The following is a 24148-nucleotide window of genomic DNA, read 5'->3' as shown; positions in this document are numbered from 1 at the left end:
CAATATACAACTTTGTTAGCCACAATTGTTTTCATTTTATTTTTACTCTAATACAACATTTAACCGTACTTCGTATGATATTTCATGTTTCATTTTAATAAGTATTAGAAATAATAAGAAAATAAATATATTTCAGTCGATCCTTCAAAAAAATATATATATTTCAGTCAAATTTTGTCCAATGTTTTTCTTATTTTTGGCAATATTTAATTTTATAATTAAATACAAATTATTGTGCAGTGTCATACTAAAGATAGATACAAATTATTGTTAAACACAAATAAAAATTTGAAAATTATCGTACGTGGCACGGGAACTAACCTAGTATTAAAATAAAAGTCGATGATAATTTAACCATTTCATTTTACTCCTTATTAAGCAATTCGCATTTTTTTTTAAGTAAAAAATGTAGCATAGAGAAATACAGTTCATTGAACACAAGCAATTGAATGATTTGAAAGACAAAAACAAATTAAATCGTATGAATTTAAAGCACTAATTTTATGACTATATGCCTTATTTTGTTGAAAGAAACAAATATGGAGTCTATTAAGAGGAATTTAATTATTTGTAGTTGCAATTAATTATCAAAAAACTGAAATCACAAGGTCAATAAGTTAAAACATGCACATAGGAAGTAAATTACACTTATACAACATAGATTACAAATTTTAGTTTATGTATTCACTAGTAAACTACAATAATCGATCAGTTTTTGAGGGCAACCTCCTAATGAAATTGATGGCCGGCGAAGGAGCGCGATCTCTAAACATTGGATGGCGTAGGTAGTAGAATCCTGAAGCCATTGCTACCATCTTTGATGGAACCAAGTACAATATAATTGCCACCACAAAGCACAACCCAACAAATATACCCGTGGCCCGAGGGTCGCGCCATGTCACAAGTGCTTGTATACGTTCCCCTTGTGTGGCTAAATCACCCAATACGGTTTGGACTCGTGCACCTAGTGTACGGAGCTTATCGTATCGTGCACGAACAACCTCCGATGGTCTATTGCTTGGCATTATGTCGAATTCCTCATCGAGCTCATCACGATCAATGTTTTCGGCCAATGAGATCTTAGGATCGAAATGGGGGAGAGGGTCACGGGACCGGAACCTATAGTTCCATGCACCAATTACAAAGACATAGAATGCCAATGTAGGAATAATGAGGTCAGGGAACCAAACTAGCATTACTAGTAACGCGTGCACAAGTACAGTAGATGTTGGGTTTTTCCATGTTCTTGTATCTTCAATCCATTTGACAACATCAATTACTCCAGCAACCAAGTTAATAATTCTAAACCAATTGGCTCGAACTTTTCTCATACTAAAAGTGTGGGAGTCTGCATCTAGCATATACCGAACCACTTCTTGTCGAAGGGGTGGCTCAGATCGTGATAGATGCACGGCTAAGATCTTAACAGCCGCGATTCTTAACATCTCTTGTTGCCCTGGGGCAAGAGGCTTGATGTGGTGCATTAGAGGTAATAATGGTTGAGAGTAGACTTGTAACACATCTAGATTAGGCGTGCTTCTTACAAATCTTACAGCCAACTCTATGTCACCCATTTTCTTTAACCCCATTGGTGTTAATGTAAGTAAGGGGTATGAATTTCGGTACACTTTTCCGGTATGTAGGGTGGAGATACGTATACGAACCTTCCCAACTCGTGAGTCCGGAAGTGTAACATCTAAATGTTCATCACTTTCGAAACCACCTGAACTATCAAACACTCCGATGGTTAGTACCGTACAAGGGTCATAGACTTTCCATGTGTACTGCTCATTCCACTTTGGATCCAAACAATCAGACACGGTACGAGTACGAACCCACTTAGGACCGTACTTAGCTATAGCATAAGCATCAATAGACCCTTTACCATTCACTGCCTTCGCCGGGAGAAGATTCGTACACCCAATGATCCCAAGCTCTACCATCCCTACGGCAGGCTTCCACAATTGCCTCGCCGTAGGGCGGTAATCGCTAGACATATGAGCAGCCTCCTCCATCACATGATACCCACCATCAAAACACAACCTCAATTGAACTCTTGCTTTATACGCTTTTTTCTCATCGCCGCTAGGATCATCAAATGTGAACCACTTACCCACCACATTTCGATCATCCACCCGCCTCTCAATCGTAGTCAAAGCCACTCGAACAACCCCAACAACAATCGACCCCTTTGGTGCACGATATTCCAATGTTAAGACCAATTGATCCCCAAACGGCTCGGCCGCGACAAACATCAAGTCCTCATTCCAAGCTGGCGAGCCATTACGGCTAACCGCCGGCTTCGTTTTCAAAATTTGGATCCCAAGTTGAGCCTTAACTTGAAACATGGACTCTTTAGGTGCAAACAAGATATCTTGAGCATCCAAAATAGTTGCTCTTAAGTACCACAACTTTGGAGACAAGTATACTTTAGCCCTTGAATTCACATTCCCAGCAGTATCAGTCTTCCAAGCCTCAGGAAACGACTCATCCGCCTGAGTACCTACCCACGTCGCGAGCATTAAGTCACCCATGTTGGCCCCACCTCCCTCGAGACGGTACCACTGCGGGGCCAACGGACTATCCGGTGGGTCCCGCAGCGGAATCTCCGTCGTATCAAAACATATCCCTCCTAAGAACACCCTCATTGACAACCCCTCGGTAGGATCCGCCGTACCTGGATTCGGTGGGTCCCACACCGAGACCTCTAAAATGGCAGAAGACTCCGGCGAGTCGCGCCCAAAAGCGAACGTCTGGTCCCACTCGAAGAAGTTAGTTTTCCTAGCTGGCTTGGAAACTACACGGTTGCTTGAAACCACAATCTTCACTACTGGACAGCCATTAGTAGGAAGTGATCTTGCCTTAACAACACGTACAAAAAGATAATGCATCTTCTCCACTAGATCAAATGTCGACCGTTCGATCGGAATACTCTCGAACGAAGCCGTCGACACCGTTCTCGAGATTGCCGGCGTCGGTGGCATTGATGGCGGCGGTTTCATCCCGGTGTCTTCGGCAACTTTAACTTCTGGTATCATATTGGAAACCGTCGACGCCATTACTTCAATCTCTGGTGGTGGGTCCCTCGTTGGCGATGACAATGGTTCTACCGGAGGTAATGGTGGTAATTCATCCTCCTCTTTTTTATCCTCAGCTTTTTTCTCCTCTGCAGGAGGTAATGGTGGTCCCTCATCAGGTTGCTTAGCTGACACGTCACCACCCAATTCCGGAGCTGCTGACGTGTCAGCAGGTGGCTCCTCTTCTTTCTTCTCCTCTACAGGAGAAGCTTCCACCGGTGCGGGACTCTCCGACACCGGAGGAGGAGTTGGTGTTGGTGATGGTGGTGGAGGTGATGACGCTTCGTCCGAGTAATAAATCTTTAAACCAATCTCACCTTGTATCCAACTAAAAAGATACTTCTTCTCTAGAGGAAAATACATCAATGCCTCCTCACCTTTCCTAACGAACTGAGTCGAGCTTGAGCTGAATCTAACCCGACCCAAATGGTTATGCCTACGAGTAGGGCCATGATTCTTGTCGTGGTAGACGTCGATCTCAAGGGTGTCTCCAAACACGGTGGAAGGTCCACCCATGTTGAACTCAAGGGCCTCATTCCAACTCGGGTTGAGGTCCTTGACGACTGTTTTCGTACGCTTTCGTTGGCCGTAGAAGTCGACGACGACGTAGGGACTAGACGTTCCATGACCGTCTTTTGGTAGAAGGTTTCTTGCGTCTACTATTTCTACTATTAGTTTTCTCACTGTTGCCATAACTTTTTTTGGTAGGGTGTAATTTTATTGCATGGCAAGGAAGAAAATATTATGTAATTTGGACTAATGCATTGATGTAATAGATTGGAAACTGAACAAAAATTTATAATATTTGGGAAAGTAATAATGGAGGGGAACAAAAGCAAGTAATATGAATCTTAGAGAAACGGGAGAACAAAGTAATAAAAAGGAGAAAATAAAAGAAAGGGATGTATGAAAATGAAGCAAGTAATTTTTGATAATTTTAGGTTGAAATTGTGAATATTAAGAGGAAAAAATGTGGTTAATTAGCAAGATAATTAAGGTGGAATTGAAGAAGAAGAAGAAGAAGAAGAAGAAGAAGAAGAAGAAGAAGAAAAAAAGAGGAAAGGTGGTATTGTGAGGAAGCGAGTTTTATAGTGGAGAAATAATTATGAAAGCTAAGCAAAAGAAACGAATAAAAAAAATTAGAAGAGAAGGTTTAATAAAATGACAATTTTTAAGAGAAATGACAATATAATTAGATTTAAGTTAACTTCATGTGCAAGTACCTGAATCAAAGAGAGTCCATTTTTTTTCTTTTTAACTTTTGCTTTCGTTATATAAATTTATGAGGGAGCCCAGGTTAATCTCTGATATTAACGTTTTAGTTTAACTCCTTTTATAACTTTATGCATTAATTTTTGTGTCACTTTATTATTTTATTTTTACTATTTAAAAAATAAAAGGAAAACAATATATTATGAAAGGAGATATATTTACAGATTTATCTCAGAAATCAACTTGAATTTTCCCTAAATTTATACAGAGTATGTAGCATTATGATAACTTTGTTTGTTGCTTGTGTTATTTCAGTTTAATCAATTATATTGCTAATGAGGACTAACTATACTCAATTTGCCTCAAATCAATTTTTTGTTCGCGTTGGATATGTATATTAAGAAACTTAGTAGGATGAATAGATTTTTTTGGTATATAGTGGGGAAATATAAATAAATATACGTAGTACATTGATCAATATAGATACAAAAGTACTTCAATAGTGGGTAAAATATCTTAAATTGAATACAAAAAGATCTATTATTTATGAGAAATTATATACTTTCGTATTGAAGATTGAAATGGTATGTAAATTAAAAATTCTTCCGCATACACACCTTTTTTCGACATTATTGTTGTATAATGATACGATCAATCATAAAAATTCATTACTAGTTTAAAAATTATACGATAGTAAATTAAATTAATTAGATTATTATTTTGAGAGATGAGGAGAGTTTATCTTATTTAGTTATTTTTACATTGGTACATATAGTAACGTCTTATAAATTATAAACCTCTGATCAAATAGATAAACCTCCCAAAAAAAAGGTACTTGTATGTAACGAATGAAGATCAATATTAAGTAATGAAAAAAGTATATATATATATATATATATATTTAAAATAGGAAATAGTAAAATGCAACTTTATTGAAATTAAGAATCTCTTTTGAAAACTTTATGGTTGGCTTGGCCAGCTTTAAGATGCAAAAATAAGTGTCTATTGAATAATGATAATTGAAAAGAGAGGTAGAGATTGGTATAATATTGGTAAATACCGAAGCTTTTTCCAAAGATATGACTAACTTTAGTGTCACCGACTGGTGTTATTTTGTCCCCTCCTATCTCTTTCAATGTTCTTGTATTGGGAGTATTTATTTTTATTTTCTCAATAAAGCTAATTTATTGGATCCAATTCTCGACACTCTTTTTCAATTCACACTTAGCTTAGCTTCTATGGACGTGTAAATCGTCTCTAGTGATACTATCTTGTGATGAGGATTAAATAACGATTGGCACGCATGTCGATATTAAGTTTGATCATTAATATACGGAGTATGAAATTACGTATTGGTAAAAATCATGAAAGATCTATCAGATTAATGCATGTACTCCGTTATATGTAAAAGACGTGTTAGTATCACTAGCAAAGTATAAGAAAAAAAGAGTTCACATAGTTAGCTTTGTCTTTGCTTAAAGAGATTATTTGTTAGCTAACACCAAATATCACTTGCGATAAAACAATTGTATATCTTTTTATGAGATCTTCTTATTCTAGAGTTTTAAATGAGGAATTTTCTCGACCCCACAAATACGAGTTCATATAGAATTCTATTGCAATCAAGCTTCGAACATGAGCATCCATCTCAAGGCTTTTAAATTGATGAGGGGCCAAAAATGTATGTGGCTCCATTGACTTAAAAGATTAAAGTGAAAATATTGTTAACTTTTATTCAATGATTCAAAGGGCCGTATATTTCCTTGAATTATGCAAAGGGGATGAAGATGGTAAGCTTTTTGGAATGACCAAATGATTAACCAAGCATTCACAACACGGTTTTGGCTACGAGTCAAAAAAACACAAGCAATGAAACTAGGAGAATTATGTTTCTTGCAACACATCTTTTGATGAATATTATTGTTATGTAATTAACGAAATCTAATTTATTGGTTTTCTTGTAGAGTATTGACGAATCATCATGAATGATTGAATGGTTAAGAAGTCTTCTCTTTTCAAGTAATGCTCGGCAAACACAAATTTGCGGAATTGCAAATAATTATGTTTTTGCTTATAATTTTTACTTTTTTTTTATATAACTAATTGACAGTCCGACAGTCAGTTCATTTGACTTTATTTGTAAAGAGGTTCATTTTATTTTATAACTTTTCTTGTTTTTTGTATAACTAATTGACGGTTTGATAGTCATATTGACTTTCCTAAGAATCTATGATATTAATAATTAATAATACGTACTATCTTAGCCAAAAATTTATATGAAAAATACTTTTAAATGGCATTAAGAAGTTATCGATTCACATCTAAACGTTTTTATATGCAATGAATGATGATTTATTTATCATGTTGTACTACATATTTTCTCTTCGTCCCTAAAGATTATGCCATAATGATGATTTAAATGACTGAAACTACGCAATCTTTTTATAAGGTATCAAAAGTTGTACTGGCCTGTTGGTGTGGACGAGGACTAGACGACGCGTTTATAGGAAAAACCAAACAAGGGCATCGTTGGTGGTTGTCGAGCATGATTATGCTGCTTTTGTTGGACTAATGGTGACGTATATTGATGTGTTTCTTGGTTCGTTTAGTCATAGGTTTAAACAAGCTTCACTCGTTTGTTTTCGCCTAAGGGTTCTAAATCTAATTTCAAGGCTTCACTCACCTTAATATCGTGATTTAGGGGTTTTTTGAGGATAGTTTGAATTAGCTTCACTCACTAATTAATTTAACCTCTCTTAAATCAGGTTTCACTCGCCTAATCTAAGGGTTTTTATGTTTAACTTCACTCGTCAAACACAAAGAAAATCTGGAAAAGAACGTTCCAAATTAACAAGCAATAAAGCTATGTTTTTCCAAAAATAAAATCTCTTTTTAATTCTTGTGATAACAAGCCTATTTATAAGCTAGACTCTCCTAGGAAGATTAGGACAAATCCCTAATTCAATCCTAAGAAAACTAGACTTCTAAACCAACTTGGAGAACAAGGAAGCAAGCCTTGAACCGCAAGCTAGCAAAACACGATTTTCCTTTAGATAAGATTTCAAACCCTTGGATAAGAATTCAAACCCTTGGATAAGATTTCAAACCTTACCAAGCTTGCTCACCACGCCTGAAACACTCGGTTTAAACTAACTTAATTAAGAATCGAATTTAACTAACTCCTAATTTAAAGAAACTAATAAAAAGATTAAAGATCCTAATGCTTGAACCAAGAAAAACTCTTTCAAGTGAAAGGTAAAAACTTGTAAGCAAAATCTAATTAAAGAAACATTAAAGAAACTTCCAAGAACCTTCAAGAATGATCAAGAAAATTCAAGAAAGTTCCAAGAACGAATCAAGAAAGGAAATCTTGAATGCTTACGCATCATATATTGATGATTGTGGAGGTCCAACTGCCGATCAATATGTTCATTAATTCAATCTAGAAAGAGATTAATATGCAACGATGCAACAAGTTCAAAAAGCTGTAATTATAAGAGTAGTCTACTGGATATGAAAAGAGGATCTGGAAACAGATATTTGAAGGATTGTAGACAAACTAGAAGATGAACGTGATTTTTGTAACAAAATCGTATATATAAGCCGAGAAGTAACTGTCGTAAAGTTTTGGCTACTCAATGAAGCATTGCCGAATAAGATTAGAGAAACTATGATTTTGTTCTTGACAAAACATAAACTAAGTTCGACACCTGAACAAATAAACCAGCTTCGGATGGTTATAGACTACACCTATACAAATATATTTAGTTTTTAACAATAAATAACACTTCGTACAACAATAAATCTGAACCCCCTGATACAAGTTATTATGCATATTTTGTACTGTGTATTATACATAACTAATCACCTTCAAGGAACCACCAATAAATATAAATAGATAAAATTACTGTAACTGCTTTAATAATCGCCTTCAAGACAAACAAGCAGTTAGTCTGCATCAGCAGAAAAGTCAGGCTCTGGAGGTTTAGGTGGTTTTACCAGAACACTAGAAGCCCGGGAGAGTCGATTACGATGGACCCCACGAAGGGCATTTGCAGCAAACCTTGATACAAGAAAGGTGGCTCCAAGGCTATAAGAGGCACCACCATTGCCACTCTTCATTGAAGCTTCAGCATCTTCCTCTTCCTTGAGGCGCTGCTGCTCCATCAATTTTCTCTTCAAATATCGGCGCCAAGCAGCTTGAATAAAGCGAGCAGCCCATGTTCTCCATTGCTCTGAGTAGAACCTGAAAGTATGTTGAACTTGTCTACTATGAAGACGCCTAAATTGACTCGCTACAAATTTGAGCTCCTCTGCTTCAAGAGCAAAGGCTTCAACTTCTGTGATGGCTCTCACTGTTCGAGTAGATGATGGAAGGTTAGACCCAGATCTGGGATCCAAAGCCCAAGTTAAAAGCTCATCTCCACAAAAGTCGCCCTCTTTTAATGAACTGCGATTCAAAAATCCACTTCGACCACCATCGGTTGTCTCACTCTCAAGGCGACCACGAATAATGAAGAGCATTTCATCAACTGGATCGCCTTCCCGAAGAATGTATGTTTTCTCCGTGTATAAACTTGGCTTCAAACGTTCACAGATTGCATCCAGCAACCTCTCGTCCATATTTTCAAACAAAGGGACCTATAGAAATGTCGGAGGCTTTATAAGTATATTCCATGAGAGAGTATTGGATGGATGTCATTCAATTGGGAAAAAAAAAAAAAACCCCCTTCAACAAACCATTTTGGTGTTTATAATGAGAAAAGCATTAGTTGTCGAGTTTAACAACAAATAACCTACAGAACTAATAAATTTGTGAAGTTCACCACCAAAGAAGACAGTAGAACCATGAATATAATCTAAAACTATTACTACGAGTAAAGCAAAAACCACTATTAATTTTTTTTTTCTCTCCTAATACCTTCAATTTCCCTCAATCATAGGAAGCTTTTAAGTTAGTTCTCCGTAATTATTTCTTTTAGTTCCTACTTTTTTCTTTATCTGAAAAAAAATAAATTTATCTCATCTGTTTCACACTCATTTGTAAAAAAGTTGTAAAGTTGATATTTTTTTCATGATACTCTAAATAAACTTCAAAAATTATTGTGAATACATGAGTTAGTTAATTAAATTGATAGATAAATAAAATAAGGTTAGTTTTGATTTCCCTTGGAAAAAAAAAAGTTTTGATTTCCCTTGGAAAAAAAAAAGTTTTGATTATTAAGTGTATTATATTCTACAAAATATTTTTTCTCTTCTAAAACGACAATTTTAAAACTAAAAAAATAAAAAATAAAAAAATAATTATTATGGGTCTATCATTTTTTGTTCATGTCAAAGTTAATTAAAGTTGTGTGCTTAATTTGTGCTTGCTTACAATTGGATCATAAATCATTTAATACCAGATGTGTACTTCAAACTCTCCTACTTTAAACAAGCATTATAACTGGCAGGCCTCAATCATACCCTTTTTTTCTAATACATCTAATTGTAAGCATCCAAAAAACTCAAGGGCCTTGGAAACATTTAGCTAGACTAAAAGTTGCTGAAATCTAATACAGGAAAATACATAAACCCAAACTCTTCTACTACCTCCGTTTCAAATTAATTGCAACGATTTAATATAAAGTGTGAGTAGAATGTCTAAACATTGCAAATAATTTGAAACGGAGGTAATAGAAAGAACATCATATAAGACAATATTTTGCGTGGCACGAGTTCTATTAAACAAATTGCAATAATAAGTCACTTCAGCACTAGTTGAAACTCCAGTAAGTGATACTATGTTTCAAGAGATTTTATTAAATTCACATGAGAAAGAAGCACCAATGATATGAGCTACTAAGAAACTTAATATTTTGCTATTATGAACTTTATATGTCCAAGGACATTACATCCTTCATAGTTTAAACTGATGAATTAAAAATGCCTTCTCCATTGTTGTCTACAAAAGGTTTCGAACCCCAACCAATTCAGATGTTCCCATAGATCACAGATACCAATAATTTAATCATGTATCAAGGTAACAATGTAAGAAATCAATAAGCAAGAATGAAAACCAAAAAAGGCAAGGAAATTACCCTTCTCACTAGCTTAAGACACAAATGGCGCTTAATGTCCCTCCTGAGATCCTTAGGTAGACTAGTGACCAAGCTCTCTTCATCAACACCACGTGTTTCCAACCATTTGTATTGGTCATATCGTCTAACACGTTCCCTGAGTTCCTGAGGCAGCAAACGATGATGCATCCACTGCTCTGAATCACGCCTTTTGACCCTCATCTCTTCAAGTCGAATGGTAAGAGATTGAAGATAAGTCTGCAAGAAGAGCACAAAATCAAATGTCTTTAATCAACCCCATTTTCTACCAGTTTATTGAATTTAGGTTGTCACTTTAGGCTAGAAAACATTTAAATCAACAATAATACAAGTGTGATTTGTTATATCTCAGGTCAATATCAGATTATATGAGTACTCACTCGAGTCACAGTATAGTTCAGGTCAATATTGAAAATTGTTTCGATAATTTTGGTTTAAAGCCCATTTATTAACATTTTTGCGTTCTCTTTGCACAAAAAATATTGGTGCAAATTCAAAATTGTCTTAGGATCAGGTCCTCTGAAAGCCTTAAAATAGATTATATACAGCAAAGGGCCAGTTCAAAGTTCGTCTAAAAGTTCAGAAAAATCCAAACTGGATTATTAGAATACAAATTTGCAGATCACGTTACAATTTGATCCAGTGTCCCCTGTTCCAAGATTGGGTTATCAGTACGTGTACAATTTTCAGGAAGACTAAGATCTGGAAAAACACTACAAATATTGGAGACAAAAAACACTCCCTTTCTTTTATAAAGATCCTATAATTATAAAGAACATTTAATTCCAGATTATTGTTACCATAGATAGCTGATAATTTTAAAGAAGTCAACAGAACTTCTGCTGTAATAAACTTGATAATTAAGCAAGATAGCTAGTGAAGCATTATACAAACAAGGGTTGAAAAAACGCGATGTTGAATGAACCAAAGCTCAAACAACTTTTTGAATTAGGCACCACTCTAACTAGGGTCAGGCTTGACAGCTTATTCAAGCTTAGACATATTTGGTAATCAATTGTATGAATATCCTAGTTAATAAAGCTATAAAATCTAAGGCAATCATCTTTCAATGAAGAACATTGTTACATAATAATACAAGCATGAGGAACAAGGCCACAAGAGCTTCCTGGCAAGATTTAATTGTATATTTTTAGTATTGTTATTTACCTGTATATTACCAATCAACAGTGAAAGAGGAACATTAAATGATAATATAAGCATGGGGGACAAGGCAACAAGAGCTTCCTAACAAGCTTTAATTGTATATTATTAATATTAGTTATTTACCTGCATATTACCAATCAATAGTGCAAAGAGGATAAGCCCAAAAATGGCCAGTGCAATGGAAAATATGACCTCTCCCGGATAGGTGCTGGTTTGAAGTCCCTGTCCTAGTGTACTGAAACATATACAGATAAAATTAAATCACCATGACATGTTAAGCCATAAAAGTACACACTTCTTCATCGTATTTAAGAAAAGTGGGCCTCCTTAACACACTTAAAATGGGGTTAAGACATTGTTAGGAGTATAATTAAGTGGGCCATGAGCTTTAAAAAAGGGTAATATTACAACTTTCAACCAAAAAACTTTCCAATTAGAGTGTGTTGCAAGTATTGTGACAATTCCATTGTAGGGAAGTATTGCAAGTATTAAAAAACAGAGGAAGTATATGACAAGTAGGAAAAAAGAAAAAGAAACTTGAATCACATAAGCCAAAGAACAAAATGCAAAACAATTTTTGGTACCAACTTCAAAGGTCCATCAATAAGCATTAAGTACACTATGAGATCTGTACATAGAACTTGACAATTTACAAACATAAATATAGTGGTAACCACACATAGTAAGCAGGTGAAGCAATGATCAAAGCATTAATTAAGCCTAGTTGATAATTTAGCCAATAACCTATCCTAGTATATTGATTGACAAAGCATTAATTAAGCCTAGTTGATTATTTAGCCAATAACCTGTCCTAGTATATTACTTACTGCAGTCACCTTACAACTCCAATTATTTCTTTGTTGATTTAAGATACCATTATTAAAAGACCTTCTTTTCCGTTCAATTCTGAAACCATTATTGAAAGACATTCTCACTCCCATGTCTCATCAATCATCACCAACAAATAATTACCAACCACCACCCACCTATTCTCTCTCCATCAATATTATATCAAACTGCCTCGCGTAAAAGCTCATGAACAAGCCTGAAATCTTGACTCACACCTGTGGACATGTCAGTGATATCTCTAGCAGAACCCTTAGTTGGCCACCGGCTAGCTGTGAAGCACAAACACTCTCCTGAGGTCACAGTAACTTAAAATCTTGGAAGCATAAAAAACAATCAAGGGGCAACATTTTCTCTGAATGGTGATTAAGCTTTTCCCCTCAACAATATTTGACAAGTCACTAGAGGGTCACCTTTCAAAAATATCTATGAATAAACCAAACTAACTTTAATACACCCATTTTTTATACTCTCTTAATAAGCAAAATTATCCATATGTTGATTTAGGTTTTGTACTTCCACATTTACTACTGCATGAATATTGCTAATCCACAATTCAAAATTTCTGTTTCTCATTGTTGTGCAACATAGCAGGTTAGCATGCCGCTGTGACCTGAACATACTCTCCATTATTTTATTGCTAACATAAATTGATTTGAAGTACTGCAAATTGAAATCCACCCTTCAGAAATCCTATTGGCATGGGAGTTTCTGACATAAAAGTGGCTATAGCACCAACTGTATAATAATTCACGACTTGGGTTGTATTAGATTTCAATACAAAAATAAACAGAACAGAATAGAATATAATAGAGATCATTGGATGGTTCAATATAAATTAAGTTTGAATCTTAACAAAGAAAGATGATGGTAAAAGTTAAATAATTTTGAAAACAAGACATATTGATAGATTTTTCCTTAAAAATATACTGTAAAATCTGGACAAAAAAATAAAATTAAACCAATAACAGAAGAATATTAGGTTGATGAAGGAATTTAAAGAATATTAATTGAAAATTTTGATGGAAAAGCGTTGGATGATACTTTGAGAATGGTGTGAGGTGATGTAATGACAATATCTGAGCATGAAATCAGTTACAAAGTTCAAGAAAAGACATATGTAGCAACACTATATAAACTGTGGTCATCTTGCACCCTATTTACCTCAAATTTTGTAGCCCCCACCATAAGCAGTAACAGTATTTAGATATAAAGCTACTTGATGAGAAAATGCCAGACGTCAAAGCCTGTCCAAAAATTCCAAAGTCAAATCCGTCATCATCTTCTTTCCCAGAGCAAGTGGCAGAAAGAACTTTTTCGCTTATATTGCTCCATGTCTGATAGCCTTGTGATTGCTGATCGTCACAATACAGGAAATTATAGCTGCAGTTTCCCTTATTATCATAACAAACTTTCTGCCAACAAGAATCATTACGCTCCATGCCTAGAAGATACCATAAAGCCCCAACTATCTGTGATAATTCCATTCAATATATGTCACAGTTAATCTCAGAGTTTAATAATAAATCTTTAGAGTTATGGTGAAAAGTATTTAATGTGTTTATTGTCATTATGTACAAGATGTTTCAGTTTATTCATAGAGCATTTACAAAATTATAAAATAAAAAAAATGAAAAAACAATTCATTGCAGTCATTGTATATTCCATCACACACGCATAAAATTGATAACAATAGCACAATCACCAAATATCAAAGTGAAAGCAAAGTAGTCCACATCCATGATAACATGTTATTAACTTATTGAAAACAACCATCAAATGACGTTAATTGCCACAAAGATGTCGTAAATGCATAAAAAAACAAGATGAATAGTTTTGGTCAAGCCTTTTGGTTGATCAATTAAGGACTTGAAGAGCGACAGAGATTGTCTGTTCTTGCTGAAATATAGGCATAAGTAGATGATTATGGTGTTTCATTTTGAAACCTAAATCCGTCCTTGCCATAATTATGTTAGATTAGTTTGTGTAACGCGGCAAAAGTTTGTAAGAAAAGGGGAACGAATGTAATAAATAAGGCCTCGTTTGGTTGCATATGGAATTTAAATGCCCATAGGAAATTACAATGCATGGGAAGTTATAAACTTATAATCATGTTTGGTTGACATAAGAAAAATTGTATTTCTCATGAAATAACTTCCTAGGTTTTGTTTGGTTATTTACGAAATTTCCATGTATTATAACTTTAACTACTTTCTCGAATTTTTGTGGGAATGTAATTTCATCCAAAAAATAAATGTGGGAAGCTTGAGTAACCAAGGTAAAGGTAGATATTTTAATTCCTATATTCTATAGGAATTCCAATTTCCCAAGGAAATTCAACTTCCTACATTTATACTTTGTCATGCTAACCAAACAACTACCCATTTATGAATTTCCCATGACTTTGTATTTTTCCCCATAATTTGAGTGCAACGAACAAGGCCTAAGAATGGTAAAGAGGCATAAACAATATGTTGGTGGCATTGCCATAGAAACGGATTGTAAATAAAATATAATCAAACCTATCATAATATGAATTAGTAAACTTTGTTAACAAATAATTTCTTGAAATATCATGTTTTAACTATAACACTTTTGGGCAATTTAGACAAAAGAATGGATTTAACGGGATAAAAAAAAATAATAACACGACAAGTCACCGTCACATAATGGGCGACACGAGGAATAAAATGCAACTTTTTTCGTTGGGGACGTAAAGGGATTTTGTGGAAAGGATAATCCAAAATCCATTAATGAGTGACCATTCTGTAATGAAATGACCGAATTTTAATTCCATAGTAGAGAGAGAGAGAGTAGGGGTGGGGGAGCTCATCCAGAAGTTATAATCTCATAAACATCAAGTCATTCTTCTTATTTAAACTTTTAGGTAGCAATTGTACAACTAAACACTTAAAGTAACCTACAAGTGCAATGGCCAAGGGCTAACTTGAGTCTTTGCCTCTAGGTTATTGTATTATCTGCCAAAAGGGTACAGAACTCAGTCCTCCTGTGAGGTGGCTGGTGCTAATTTAAACTTTTATTTTATAATGGAGCCTAGATTGTGCTATGCTTCTTCAACTTTCTTGAAGTTTAAAACTTTTGTGTAGCAACAGTATGAACTAAACACATTTAGTTATCTACTGGTGGCCAACTTGAGCCTTTATCTCTAGATTATTGTATTATCTGCTAGAAAGGTACAAAACTTAATCCTAATCTATTTCTTCACTATGAGTGACAGGCACTATTTGAGTAAACTTTTTGGGTAAAGCCTTGATTGTGCTATGCTTCTTAGTGAGGCTAACACAAGTGTGACAGACTGGTTTTGGGATGATTAAAAATCAAAGATACAATTGGACATCTGCATATCTGGTAGTGATCTGAATGTTATAGTAAAGAGTAGAAGAAACCATCAAGGCATCAACCCATCTTCTATAATGGGATGTTCTGGGTCATTTACAGCTTGTTTGGATACAATTACAGGAAGGACGGAGAGGGAAAAGAAGGGCAGGGGAGGGAGGAAGAAATTCAACTCCCTTATGTGGGGATAAAGGAGAAAAGGAAGGAAAGGGAAAAAGAAATTCAACTACGGGGTCAACTCAGACAAACTCATCTAGTCTCTTCCTAAGAGCTATCATCAAAGTCATGAATTCTTTTCACTCAAATTTTGAGGAGCTTCATCTGGATTGGACTTCAAGAACTTCAATTGTTGTCCGATAATTTCGGCCTCCATTGTTGACTAGCTTCTGTGAGCAGAGGACGAGGACAAAGAAAGAGGAGAGAGTAATTTGTTTGGTTTTGGAAGGAAAATTAAAGGGTAAAATTGTCTTTTTGTGATAATCAGATTGTATAATTAATTTGCCTTCCAAATCTTTCCAAATTTGAAAACATTTTATTCTTAAACAATTAATGAAAAATTCTCCTTCCATTTCCCCCTCCTTTTCCCTTCTCTAATTTTCCCTCCCTTTCCTTGTATCCAAACAATGTATTAGTAATTCTAGCTCTTTATTAGTGATAAAAGTTGTAAGGTGCTTACTCCCGCTGATTTACTTCTGAGCTTCTGGTATGACAGACTGGCATTCTTTCTTTTGCTTCAATTCTACATAGAAGAGGATTCCTTGTCCTCTAGTGACTAAATAACCTCTTCTCTATCTAAGACTGTGCCAATCAGACAAATTACCTAGCTTCTACCTTTGGGTTGATCATTATTCTTTATAGTGACACCAAAATAGATAAGAGATCTCCCAGACTCAGCCATGAATGATGAATCATTAATGAAAAACTTGCAGCATATCCAACTTCCCCTAACAACTAGCCTCACATAAAATACACCCAGTAAAAATATTATTACAGGCAGCATTTAAAAAAAAAAAAAAAAAAAAAAAAAAAAAAAAAAAAAAAAAAAAAAAAACCAAACAAAACCATTGTCACACATCAACATTGCAATGACAACCAATTCCCTTGCCCCATATGAGGGTAAAACAATAAAAGGCCACATGCCTCTAAGGTGGACATCATCTTGCGTTAAAATCCAGTTACTTTTTTCCTCATCAGACAATCTACTTAACCAACAAAGAATAATCGAGAACAATAAGAGAGCATAGACCTAAAGCCAAAACAAAAGTCTCTTAGGGTAAAGCATTTACTTACATGGCTACAGAGCATGTAGAGAAGCAGATAGTATGCTGCACCAGCCCATGCAGTTTCAGCAAAAACACCTGATGTCCTTTTCAATTCTGAGAAGAGGGGAATGATTCTGACAAATCTAGGGATATATTGAATCAGGACTATGAAAAGCAACGCCTGTTTGGTAGCATATACATCAGAACCTTTCAGCCTCTGCAGATACCTCCATATAACAATCTGCCAAAGGAACCCAAAAGAAAAGGAAATCAAAAGGAAGAAACAACACAAAATTTGTCAGAACATGCTTACTTCTGGCCCAGATGAAAATCAACCAAATTCAATGCACTTCACAAATATTTATTTTCACATCATCACAGTAAGACAGTGAACAAGTACCAAAATACCAATGAAAGATACTTTTCAAAGATTTATCTTTCAGTTTGTCCATTAACTTATTTGCTACAATTCACAATAAAATACAAATAAAAAATTTAAAGGAAAAAAATACTCCCTCCATCCCCAAATATAGTTCCCACTTTCCTTTTTAGGTGCCCCAAAATGTTGTTCCCATTTCATATTTTTCTATTATTACACTATGAAATTACCAAATTATTCTCACTTTTTTTGTTTTTATTCACTAAACTACCTACAATACCCTCATATTTTCTCTAAATATTTGTGACCCCACCCCATGTGCATGTACTTTATTCTATTTCATGTACTTATCATTTGTTATCCACTCATTTTTTTCGTACTTTACTCTTTTTTATGTACTTTATAAACTATCTCCTCCCATTTCTTAATTCCCGTGTTTTTTGCCAAAGAGGAACTATATTTGGGGATGGAGGGAGTAGCACAATATAAAAGACAATATCCTAATGACAAAATCCTTAATCAAATTTTATAAAAAAGAGAGAAAATCACCAGCAGCATTCAACCCCATAAAAGTATGAAAGACTCAGGTCAATATCATTTAAGAAATCTGATGTATACCCATATGAAGAATCTGGTCTCTCTCAGATCATTCTCAGTGTATATACTTGTAAAAGATGTATTGTCTTAATTTATTTCTAGTCACACTTTTCATTTGAAAGCCTAAAGCAATAAAGTAAGAAAGACTATGCACTTGTAACCATTCTAGATAACTTGATACCAAAAAAGATAGCAAACCCATCACCAAAAACAGTAATGGACGAAAAAGAGGCATTCAACTGCTCTCCACCTCCAGCAATGCTGTCCAAGTTGAAATCAAGCACGGATGCATGGACTTCAGTAGCTGCCCTCTCAGACAACTTCAGTAGCTGCCCTCTCGGACAACTTCAGTACAGGAGCATAATATTCTTTTTAGAAGAATAATTTAGACAGATAAGGAAAAAAGTGTAACGTGGCTGCTATGGCTTCTAAGGTATTGTGCAATGTTAACCAGTATGTGTTTTGATTTAATTTGTGGTTGAGGAATCAAAATATGGAATGCTATTCATCGACAACACCATTTTATAGGTAAAACTTTCTTGATTTTCTATTATTATATCTTAATCCCCCTCCCAAAAATGAAAAGGAAAAAAAAAAGTATCACATTTTTGGCCCCCTTAATGCTAATTTATAGTTTTGTGCACACACTAAGGCATGATAATTATGACGCAAAAATCAATGCAGAGTGTACCGATAATACAAAAGAAAAAGTGATAGAAAGAAGTCCAAACCTGTGGTAAGGGCAGCACGGAGAGGAAATCAATGATAAAATAGCCCAGCAGATACCGCTTTGCAATCTGAGCAGGATTGATGACAAGTTCACCCCGCCCAAAAACTCTAGATGACGGAGCAATATATGCAGTTCGGAATTGAAGAGCCATACGAATGAGGTAAAAAACATCTATTACTGTACGCACTGTAGTGGCTGCAACAGCCAACTTTCGGTCTATGCCCAGACAGTTCAGTTTCGGATTGACAATTGGGAGAAAGAAGAAAAAGGGATCCACAGAAACCGAAAAAATACATGATGCCACAAATAGTTTATTCCAAAGTAGTAGAAATTTATCTTGTGGGTCAAAAATCTTTTTCTCAGAGACTTTTAAATCCTCAGGAAACACTGCTCGAGAAACCCCAAATCTAAGAGATCTACCAATAGAACGGAGTCCTTCAGAACCTCTCATCACACCTTTCTTAAAAGAATTAGATGATCTGTTGATTGCATAATTGTTATTATTATTATTAGCACAATTAAGCCCCTCAATACCAAATCGGCATTTATTCACTCCAGCGGCAGCAGGAGACAGTGAAGCTGTTGAATCCAAATCATCCAACCTACACGAAACAGAAAAATATAAACAAATGAAAATAAGAGCAGACAAAAGCATCATACTCGTATCCACATTAGTCGCACTCAATCTGTCCAGGCCATTCAACAACTTGTGTGCTAATGATCTTTAAGTTTGCCTGATAAACTAATTTGTCTAATTGACAAAACAAAAAAGGGCGTCAAGTATTATATACAAGAATCTGAAATAAGTCACCAAACTTCAAATCTCTTTCAATGTGCAGTCAAGCAGCTTACATCAGTATTCATGATCAAGTATTAGCCAAAATGCCATATTGCTATCCAGTCCAGCAAAAAACTTTTAACAAAGCACTAATAATAAATTACTCATAATATGTTCCTCAATCAAATAGATCAAGATCATTCCATGATGCTCAACATTTTAAATTTGCTATCTGAGATACACATAGGTGAAACAGTGATGAGTTAAGAGTATAATAACATGTTGACTACTAAACCTCTTATGACCACATTATGACAGCATCACGCGTATCCCCAGCCTCCGGGTCACATAATTACCAATTATGCATATACTTCAAAACTATGTGGAGTGGAGTAACCGGAACATTCAGGACAAATCTCCTATATCAAATAAACATACAAACACAAAACCATCCAAGATGCAATACAGGCAAATTCAAAGATTTAAAACCATTGCTGCCAAATTAAGACATTTCAAAGAGAAGAATCATAAAATAGGAAATATACGTATCATGTCTGTTTTTCTTTTTTTTCTTTTTCTTTAATACTTAAATTATCACAGCCAAAGTATTGGGTTCGTTCATTTGCCCAACCCACCAGAAAAAGGGTCACAATGATTTTTATTTTTAGAAGGGTAAGGTCTAGCAATATGAAAATTAAATAGCCACAAATTCATCACAATACAGTAAATAGCAAAAGATAAAATAACAGATGATTGCTACCTGACAAACTTATCCTTCTGACCATAACCACAATCGAACATCATTGGCAGTCATATACATGAATAATCATTGGAAATCATATACATGTATTTCAACCCTACAACCAAAAAAACAGCAAAAAATTAGTGAAATGATGAACCCCCTAACAATAATCATGATCATAAAACCTTATTTTTCATTGTCAACCGCCACACCCAAAAAAAATAAAAATAAAGAATAAAAAAAACAAAAAAAAATTACTTGCTAAATCATGCTAAAACAACTTGTAATTACAAGGATCCATAAAAAGAAAACTCATGACTATCCGATCTACATCAGAAAATGGACTACCCAGAAAATTAATAAAAAAGAAAAAAAAAAAAAACAAAAGGGAGTTGAAGAAACATACATGGGTTAGAAAAAAGAATGAATTTTTGTGAAGGGGTTTTAATTAATTTTTGTGTGTAGTTGAAATCTCGTGAAGTTTGGGACTTTAGAGGAGTTCAATTAAGAGTTTTAGCAAAGTTGACTAGAAATATTGGTGGGTCAAGAAATTGACAGGATAAAGTTTTAGGATTTGATAATATGAGGTAGATAAATTGAAGCAGAAATTGAGGGGGAAGAAGAAAGTGATGGTCAACCCAGAAAAAAGGGGGTGAAATGAAGAAGATGGGCGATGATTTTTTGCGGAGGAATGAAGGTGGAGCTTGCCGGCCGCCGGTGTTACGACTGGGTATGCACAAGTTTTACTATTGTCTTTTTTTTTTTTTAATCTAAAAGACAAATGAAAGACCAATTATCCAAATAGGCAAATAGACAACGTCTTGTATTTGGATAGTTTGACAATGTAGACAACTTTTTTTTTTTAAATATAAAAGAAAATTTGAATACTGTTACAAAATATATTTATTGTAGACATTCATTATGACTTGTAATTCCCTTAAGACCTTAATATTATGTCATCAATTGTAACTCCCATATGCCATTGTAACCTCCATTTAAATGGAATTTTAATTGTCCATGAAGGTTACATTATGCTCATATGTATGTATATGGCATGGTTTTATAAAATGAGAGTATAACAAGGATTTATCATCTACATCTCTCTCTAATATTCTCTCTTTCCCCTTATTTTCATAAAACGTTATCAGCACCATTGCTAACCATCATCAACAAAAAATCGAAGGAGGTCGTGATCAAATAAATAAAAATATTAGCGGATAAAATTACCCCCACTCAATGTAAGTAATATTTAGAATTATATCATACTTCGTATTTGTTTGGAATCTTGTCGTTTTGATAATATGTAAAAATGTATAGATATTAAGTAAAATTTAAAATAACAATATGACAAATTGCTACGTTTTGTATTGGTTTTAATTTGGTTGACTTTTATAAGGAAAATTTTCCAAACTAAACTCCATTTAGAAAATATACTCCATTTTAGATGCGTGGCAAAAGTATTTACCAAACTAAGCTTGAAGGAAAAACGCCACCCAGGGTAGCGTTTTACCCTTGGCAGATTTTTTTTTCAAACATTTCAGGTAGGGGGTAAAACGCTACCCTGGATGGCGTTTTAACCCTAAACGCCATCCATGGTAGCGTTTTACCCCCTAACTGAAATGTTGGGTGGTGTTTTTTCTAACATAAAACGCCAACCAGATTGGCGTTTTTACCTTCAACATAAAACCTGCAAGATACTACAGGCAACAGCCTGCTCCTGAAACCTGCAGGCTTCTTGCCAGCCTGCTGCCACTCCTACCACCAGTTCAACTACTGCTAACCACCACTTCCACCACTACCAACCACCACTTCAACCACTCCCAACTAACACCAACCACCACAAACCACCACTTTGTTCACCTACAACCAACAATTTAACAACCTTCATCCACCAGTTCCATAAAAAGCATGAATGCGTGCAGTAAAGTTGATAAATGGAAAAAAAATCAGTTAAAAAAAGCCAATTGTATTAATAATATTTGTTTGTATACAACGTACTAGAGAATCTGATTACAACAAACTAACAAAAGCAATTCTAAGATCCTGATTCATCTATTCGACGTAATTGCTCTCTAACAACTCGCGGTCTCCGATGACAAATGTACTGAGTTACAATTCTGAAAGGATCTGGGGGAGAAGTTCTGAAAGAATCTGGGGGAGGAGTCTGTTGGCTGGATGACGGTCCCTCCTGTGATAATGGCGCAGACATGGGTACGGTGAAATCCTCTTGGATTTCACCAAACTGCTAGGACGTTGTAGGGGACGTGTGAGTCTGTCCTCTACTACTCTGGCCTACCTCACGGTGTGAATGCTGTTGGGAGCCTCCACCGTACTGTTGTTGTGATTGGGTCCCGCCTCTAGATAAGATGACCATGACCATGTCTTTATAAGCTAGTCACAGTCATCGCTTGTATTTTATCTATCTGCAGTATGGTGGGATATGATATGCTCAAGACTCCCAGTGCATCATGTATAGCCAGCATATCAAACACCTGCATAAGTCAACAATCAGTCAATTTAATAATATCAGAAATTATAAATTGATAAAAAAAAAATCCATCTAAAACTCACATATCCACTGATGTCTACAAAAGCTGGTAATGCTCCTGTACCATACCATGTATGGATCGTGATACTCCATCCGGCCTTGGAAAGGCGCACCATCCACGACGTGCTACAATCACTCATCCCACATGTCAATGAAGGTGGCATACTGAACTTCCCAACTCACGTCCCCTTGCCCTTTCCTCGTCGGTATGTCCTGTGCAAGTGGACACCCGTATTAGACGTGGCGGAGACGGCCTGACTAAGGCCAAACTGTCGCATGAATCTGTCGAGGAGGTAAACCTCCACTACCTCAAAACAGATAAGGACTGTCATGGCACACCACTCCATCTGATGATCACGAAGATATGGGGGCATGGCATCGACTAAGTCAGCGACGTACAGATCCCACGTCATCTGCATTAACACGCCGTCAGTAACATCATAATTAACTTATCAAAACAATGAACGGGGTGTTAAATTAGTTTTTATAGTGTAATTGATCACTTGAGACTCGCTCAGTCTATCGAATGCGTTTCTGTAATACGGTAGACTCCTCGCTGCATGCACACGAGTAAGTCTACGCACCAACCACCTAATTATATATAATAATAATAGTGTTCATGAAAAATTATTAGCAAAATAAAGAGTTATGTGGATAACTTAACAGTAAGCCATACATACCTGCAACCATATGCCTGGTCTGGTGAAGGGAGTGGCGGAGCCTCATATGCATGCTCCCGATCGTCTTCCTCCTCATGGTCACCCTGTTGTCGATAGTTAGCAGCCCTAGCTGGCCTACCAACATGGATGTGCTCCCAAGCCCATAATTGTAATAAAAAAACACAAGTTAAGTTTAGTCACCGTTAAGTACGTAATAGTTAAAAAAAAAAGGTACAAAATTAAAGGGACTACTTGAAGCATAATCAAGGGACCACCAATATCCCATCTACCTTGCTGGGGTGCTCTTCTTAGATGGCGATACAAGGTCGCCAGACACGCACTAACCCAGCTATAGTCACGTATCCGCTCCCAGCTATTCTCTAACAGCTGTAGGTAGATCAACTGTATGTGACTACCACTCTTGTTACTAAATAACGATCCTATCAACATGAACAGGTACGCTCGAGCGTATCTCTGAACGACTCCATCATCAGCATCAGGAGGCAACACCCCAAATGTCTCTCGTAACCATATGTGTCTTAGCCCTGTGCCTCTAATATCGGCGACCTCAGGCCTCACCCCTAACACCCTCTCAACAAGGCCACGAGGGTCCTTTATAATGGGCCTTGTCACTACCCTACCACATATTGGGAGTCGTGTCGATATCGCCACATCCGAGAGCGTGACGGTGACCTCCCC

The 24148-nt window shown here is 35.6% G+C and overlaps 2 protein-coding genes across 2 annotated transcripts; both read right to left on the bottom strand.

Annotated features, from left to right (window-relative positions):
- Positions 1-554: 554 nt before the first annotated feature.
- On the bottom strand, positions 555-4306 carry LOC110683188 (protein QUIRKY-like). The gene has a single exon (XM_021859536.1). The coding sequence runs from the start codon at positions 3768-3770 to the stop codon at positions 696-698; it is 3075 nt and encodes a 1024-aa protein (XP_021715228.1). The 5' UTR covers positions 3771-4306; the 3' UTR covers positions 555-695.
- A 3598-nt stretch (positions 4307-7904) lies between these two features.
- On the bottom strand, positions 7905-21075 carry LOC110683187 (probable cyclic nucleotide-gated ion channel 5). Its single transcript, XM_021859535.1, has 8 exons — positions 20649-21075; positions 20261-20357; positions 18724-19324; positions 17045-17257; positions 13562-13869; positions 11675-11786; positions 10370-10606; positions 7905-8930 (listed from the first exon to the last, which is right to left on the bottom strand). Exons 2-8 carry the CDS (start codon positions 20302-20304, stop codon positions 8238-8240), a joined length of 2208 nt encoding a protein of 735 aa, XP_021715227.1. The 5' UTR covers positions 20305-20357; positions 20649-21075; the 3' UTR covers positions 7905-8237.
- Between the last annotated feature and the right edge of the window lie 3073 nt (positions 21076-24148).

The sequence above is a fragment of the Chenopodium quinoa genome, unplaced genomic scaffold (genome assembly GCF_001683475.1).
Source record: "Chenopodium quinoa cultivar QQ74 unplaced genomic scaffold, ASM168347v1, whole genome shotgun sequence".
Taxonomy (NCBI): domain Eukaryota; kingdom Viridiplantae; phylum Streptophyta; class Magnoliopsida; order Caryophyllales; family Amaranthaceae; genus Chenopodium; species Chenopodium quinoa.
The sequence above is the reverse complement of the archived record's forward strand: the minus strand, read 5'-3'. Positions and strand labels throughout refer to the sequence as shown.

Bases quoted from the DNA above. Each gene is read 5' to 3' on its own strand.
- LOC110683187 (XM_021859535.1), bottom strand. From the start codon at position 20,304: ATGATGTTCGATTGTGGTTATGGTCAGAAGGATAAGTTTGTCAG. The intron at 19,325-20,260 runs GTAGCAATCATC...TGTTTCGTGTAG, and splicing joins CAGAAGGATAAGTTTGTCAG to GTTGGATGATTTGGATTCAA. The intron at 10,607-11,674 runs GTAAATAACTAA...CTCTTCTTGCAG, and splicing joins TATTGATTGGTAATATGCAG to ACTTATCTTCAATCTCTTAC.
- LOC110683188 (XM_021859536.1), bottom strand. From the start codon at position 3,770: ATGGCAACAGTGAGAAAACTAATAGTAGAAATAGTAGACGCAAGAAAC.